Raw genomic sequence first — 6,000 nt, forward strand, 5'->3', positions numbered from 1 at the left:
TCACCACTTCCTCCGAGGCTCTCAGTCCCAGCAAATGGCAAATCTCTAAGTGCATCTAGTTTGCGCCTTCCCACTCAATGTCTGATAATACCAGGATCCCTTTGTAAAGGATCCTCCCCAACACACTATGCCTCAGACTGGTACATGACACATGTGATCTCAATATGCCCACAACCACACGATGAGAAAAGCACTATCATACAAATGAGGTGACTGAAGCTGTTAAGGTAGAGACAGAGCGAGAACTTGCACCTAGGTCAGGCTAACTCCAGGGCTTCTGGTGGCTCAGATGGTAAAGAATCTGCCTGCAATGTGGGGATCCCTGGGTTGGGAAGATCCCCTGGAGCAGGGCATGGCAACCCACTCCAGTCTTCTTGCCTGGAGAATCCCCAGAAACAGAGGAGCCTGGCAGGCTACAGTCCATGAGGTCAGACAGACCTCATGCAGAGTCAGACACGACTGAGCAACTAAACACAACGCAGCAGGCCAACTTCAAGGTCCTTGTTCCTTCAACTATTTTAGGATGCTCTCCCGTTACCAAATTCTCTATTTTCTTCTGCTTTGGTATCTTTCTGATCATCACCTCCAGTGCCCTCTTTCAAGGATCATCACCTCGGGCCTCAATTGCTTCAAGAATCTGCCCTACTGCCTCCAGACTACACCTGACCCCCTGACCTTGTCCCATCCCTCATCGCCATCATTACCAAAGTGAACTCTGCAAAAATGCAAAGATGATCATGTCATTCCTCTGCGAAATCTTCAATAGCTCCTGACAGCTTCCAAGAAGTGTTCAGATTCCTCAGTGCCTCATGATCCTATCCCTTCCACCTCTCTAGAGTCACCCCCCACCATTGCCCACATCCTTTGCTCCACAGATGCTATTTGCCATTCCCAGAAGGAATCATGTTAGTACCTGTGTCTCTGTCTTCCCATGGCTTAAATGGCTTTCCCTTCCCTTCTCTTCTTCCGCTATTCAACTGTAAATGTCAGCATAAATGTCCACCTTCTCCAAGAAATTCTTCTTCTCTGCCACTTAACTGGGTCTTTCTTTCATGTATTTATTTATTCACTTAAGAAATAATTATTTAGGGAATTTTCTGATAGTCCAGTGGCTAAGACCACACACTCCCAAAGCAGAGAGCCCAGGTTTGATTCCTGGTCAAGGGACTAGACCCCACAAGCCACAACTAAGAGTTACTCATGTCACAACTATAGGATACAATGAAGACTGAAGAGCCCACATGCTGCAACTAAGACCCAGCATAGCCAAATAAATAAATAAATTTACAAAATAATAATAATAATTATTGAATGCCTACGATGGTCTCAGCACCATGCTAGGTGCTGCAATTATAGTAATGGATCAAACCGATACTGGTCCTGCCTTAAGGGGGGATTACAGTCCAGTGGGAAGGAGACACTGATCCAACAGGGCTAATCACACTATGAAAGAGAGTTACAGGACGCTCAGAGACCACATAGAGATAGTCCCATGGAGGGGAGGGACAGAGAATACTCCCCTGAAAAAGCAGCATCTGAGTTTAAATTTGAAGTTCAGGGGAAGACAGTTTAGAGCATTACAGGTAGAAGGAATAGAATCTTCAGAAGCTGTGAGGCGAGTTGAATCTTACCAAGGTCTAATAACTGGAAGCACAAGAGACTTACTCCTCAGTCCCCTCACTAGTCTGCAAGCAAATAGATGGCAAGACTCTACTCCAGGCTACTTAACGTTCCCAGTACCTCACACCTGATTTTTTTATAAATAAAGGAATATATTCCATGTTTGAAAGCAGGAGGTATGATATTTTTTAATGGAGACTCGAACTTGCAAATACCTTGGCCTGAAGAATGTTTGTTGCCACATCTATCACGGCGAGGCCTGTGGCTCCAGCTGCTGCCGTCACTAAAACAGTTTCTCTGTGCAGGGAAAGAGGAGTGTTACTCAAGAAACCAAAAGTCATCCAGCAATATGATTTCATGAACATTCTGAAGATGGGACATTTTAAAGCAAGACGAGAACTGAGAGTTCATCACGTGAGTTTAACCCCCTCGTGTCCAGGTACACGTCCATGAACGCTCTCCAGCCTCCTGGGCCGTGTCATATATGTAGATCAGTGCTAATCTGGTCCAGTCCTGAAGAATTCCCAGGTGAGGGTCCTTAATCTCTCTAGGTAGCCTCTTCCTCATTTCATTGGTAGCCTTCCTTTGCGCTACCACTCCAATTTCTGCTTCTTAAATTCTGTCCTAAAATCACTCCCATACTAAACATTGCCAACTTTCAGAAGTTGATGATCACGTAGCAGTCGCCGCTCTTCTAAGCCCATCTCCCTGGAGCAATTCTGAGCTCTCAGAAAAGAGCAAGAAGCTGTGGGAATGCTCCCGGTGAAGTGAGAAATTCAGCACCTCTGAGCTTGAAATACCTGTTAAGTATACCCAGCCAAGCCTCACAGAAGCAAATACCACTGTGTGTGCGCTGGGCTCAGTCACTCAGTGCTCAGGCCTGTCTCACTCTTTGTGAGACACAAAGGGACTCCAGTCTACAGACCCCATGGACTGTAAACTGCCAGGCTCCTCTGTCCATGAGACTTTTCAGAATACTGGAGTGGACTGCCATTTCCTTCTCCAAGGGATCTTTCCCACCCCAAGATCAAACCCGTGTCCACTGCATTGGCAGGTGGATTCTTTACCAACACACCACCTGCCTATGGTATTTGTGATCTGTGATGCCCAGCCAAGCCTCACAGAAACAAATGCCACAGACTTCCACTAAAACCAGAGTGAAATGAGTTGAAATAAACCAGCTCTCTAAAATGTAAGGTTTTCTAGGAAGTGATCTCCAGAGGGGTCAGACTTGAGAGAAAGATTTCTCCAAATTCATATTGGCCAAGTCTACCGTCCCCTCTCAGGCAAAAGGGTATCCCCACTGTCACCAGGCTCCAATCTTGGGCCACTCCTTTCCTTTGGCTTTTCCTTAGATAGCCGTGAGGGTCAGGGAGGGCTTCCCACATGGCGCTAGTGGTAAAGAACCTGCCTGCCAATGCAGGTGATGTAAGAGACTCCGGTGTGATCCCTGGGTTGGGAAGATCCCCTAGAGGAAGGCATGGCAATCCACTCCAGTATTCTTGCCTGGAGGATCCCATGGACAGAGGAGCCTGGTGGGCTATAGCCCATAGGGTCGCAAAGAGTCGGGCATGACCGAAGGGACTTAGAATGTACACAGGGTCAGGGAAGGAAACAGAGGGCCACGGTCTTGGTGGACATTTCTGGTACTAGAAGAGGTACCATCTATCCCTCTGTCGTCGACATAGTCCTCACCCAGGCTGGGTACAGGCCCGATGCTCCAGGGCGAAAATAGCAGTGCCATACGACACGGGCAGAGCAGCAGCTTCTCGGAGGGACACTTTTTCTGGAATCTGCCACAGGTTCTATAAAAGAGATAACAGTGACTTACAGATTAAGCACTGTACCTCTTCATAAAGGCTGCTCAATACATATTATGACTTGACTTGCAAAGGGCAACACATGTCAGGAACCAAGCCCAGTCAAGACCAAGCAAGTGATGGTCAATTTCAAGACTTGGGCACATCAGCTTTCAAAAATCCTAAAGCTGGCATCTGGATCAGGAAGGAACCAATATGCACAGGCTATAACACATGCCACTGCAGTATTAATATAATAAATGAATAACAAGGTACAAAAATTTTACCTTAAATAAAGCTGTTTAAAAAAAAAAGGTGTGTACTAGCCACCACTAGGGGGCACCATTCACATCCTGGACAGCCACACCCCTACACCAGCCTGCTACCTCCCAGGAGGATTGTCTTTCACAAGCTTGGTGCGGAGAAGAAGCTCATTACATCCAGGCTTCAAACCAGTTTTTCTACCAAAACCACCTAACTATGGTCCAGTTGGACAGCCAGTCGATTGTTCCAGGCCTCAGAAAACAAAATGCCCTTCTTCATTAAACCACTCGACACAAACAAAGCTCTATGCAATGGTTGTCACACCAAAACAAGCAAACCAAAAAAAAGGGTTTAGCATTTGAAAGAAAGAAGTGCTTGGCTGAGAAACAAGATATAACCAAAAGAATACAAAAAAAGAAAGGAGAAGGACTGAGGGATAGGTGAAAATGAAAGACAGCAGAAAAAGAATCTCCAAGGATGAATATTGAGGAGTAGGGCTACCTTGTGGTCAATGATGCATTCTTCAGCCATACCACTAAAGCCAGGCAGGCCAATGACTCGATCTCCCTGAAGGGAAAATGCCATTAAGGGTATGTTCAAATGTACGCTCTTGCCATCGGACCCCTTCCCAAATTAATCCAAAAAAGAAAGAAAATTGTTCTTTCTGATCCAGTAAGACAGCGGAGAAGGCAATGGCAACCCACTCCAGTACTCTTGCCTGGAAAATCCCATGGATGGAGGAGCCGGGTAGGCTGCAGTCCATGGGGTCCCTAAGAGTCAGACATGACTGAGCAACTTCACTTTCACTTTTCTCTTTCTTTTTTTTTTTTTCTTTTTAGAGTCCTTTTTTCCAGCTGCCATCAGAACTCTTTGCAGACATAAATCTTAGTGGCTCAAAGTGTATGACTTATCATAGTTTACAGAGCAGTAGATATTGACCTTAATATAATGGGGGTTCTGTGCACTTTGCTCTGGTTGAAGATTTGTTGGGTGATAGACGTTCAGATTCTCGAATTGTGCCGTTCATTTTGGCAGCCCTGGTCACGTGTGTTCGGAGGTGTGCTGTGAGGGTAAAACGCATCTCAGATGTTGAAGATTTAGTGCTGATAGCTTATGGGGAACGATGTTGGATTTGTGTTCTCCGAAGATTTAGCTTCGGGACCAGGGACCAGGCTTGATCACTCAAGAGCTTTTGTGTAGCAGAGTTTTATTAAAGTATAAAAAGGGACAGAGAAAGTTTCTGACACAGACATCACGAGGGGGACAAAGAGTGTTCCGCTCACTGGTCTTACCAAGGCCTTAAATGCTTTTACCAGACCCACTCCCTCAACATGCATTTTATTTTTTTATTTTTTTATTTTTTTTTGTTCACTTTTCTTTAATTTTTAAAAAATTTCCTCAGACTGGATAGTTTCCATTGTTTTACCTTTAAGCTCACTGATTAGCTTTTTTTCCTGCTCAATTATGCCTTTGAAACTCCCTAGTGAATTTTTCATTTCGGTTAATATACTTTTTATTTTTTTATTTTTATTTTTTTTATTTTTTTTATTTTTTTTTTTCTAAACCCCACTCCCCAAACAATTTTAGTACACCTACCAAGTACTGTAGGTCATTTAGAAAAACAGAAATAAAACATACATCAGCCTTTGTAATTAAGCATTTTTCATAACATATAAACAGTGTTCAGATATAAACTGTTAACTAAATATTTTTTCTAAATATGATTTATGTAATCAAGACTTTCTTAAACAAAGACACATCTTAGGAATATGATCTGTACAAACTTACAGTAGTGTAAGACTGTTCTATACATCAGTGTCTCTTTTGCTATCTCGTATACAGGGTTATCGTTACCATCTTTCTAAATTCCATATACATGCGTTAGTATACTGTATTTATGTTTTTCCTTCTGGCTTACTTCACTCTGTATAATAGTCTCCAGTTTCATCCACCTCATTAGAACTGATTCAAATGTATTCTTTTTAATGGCTGAATAATACTCCATTGTGTATATGTACCACAGCTTTCTTATCCATTCATCTGCTGATGGACATCTAGGTTGCTTCCATGTCCTGGCTATTATAAACAGTGCTGCGATGAACATTGGGGTACACGTGTCTCTTTCCCTTCTGGTTTCCTCAGTGTGTATGCCCAGCAGTGGGATTGCTGGATCATAAGGCAGTTCTATTTCCAGTTTTTTAAGGAATCTCCACACTGTTCTCCATAGTGGCTGTACTAGTTTGCATTCCCACCAACAGTGTAAGAGGGTTCCCTTTTCTCCACACCCTCTCCAGCATTTATTATTTGTAGACTTTTG

General features: G+C 43.8%; 1 protein-coding gene across 1 annotated transcript in view; it reads right to left on the minus strand.

Annotated features, from left to right (window-relative positions):
* Positions 1–6,000, minus strand: part of LOC104996010 (quinone oxidoreductase-like protein 2) — a 37,986-nt gene that overhangs the window by 22,613 nt on the left and 9,373 nt on the right. Inside the window, exons 5-7 of the mRNA XM_010850122.1 lie at positions 4,185–4,250; positions 3,316–3,425; positions 1,836–1,917 (exon numbers count right to left, since the gene is read on the minus strand). Coding sequence (XP_010848424.1) covers positions 1,836–1,917; positions 3,316–3,425; positions 4,185–4,250 — 258 coding nt within the window. The remainder of the gene's footprint in view (positions 1–1,835; positions 1,918–3,315; positions 3,426–4,184; positions 4,251–6,000) is intronic.

The sequence above is a fragment of the Bison bison genome, unplaced genomic scaffold (assembly GCF_000754665.1).
Source record: "Bison bison bison isolate TAMUID 2011002044 unplaced genomic scaffold, Bison_UMD1.0 scf7180017864289, whole genome shotgun sequence".
In the NCBI taxonomy this organism is placed as follows: domain Eukaryota; kingdom Metazoa; phylum Chordata; class Mammalia; order Artiodactyla; family Bovidae; genus Bison; species Bison bison.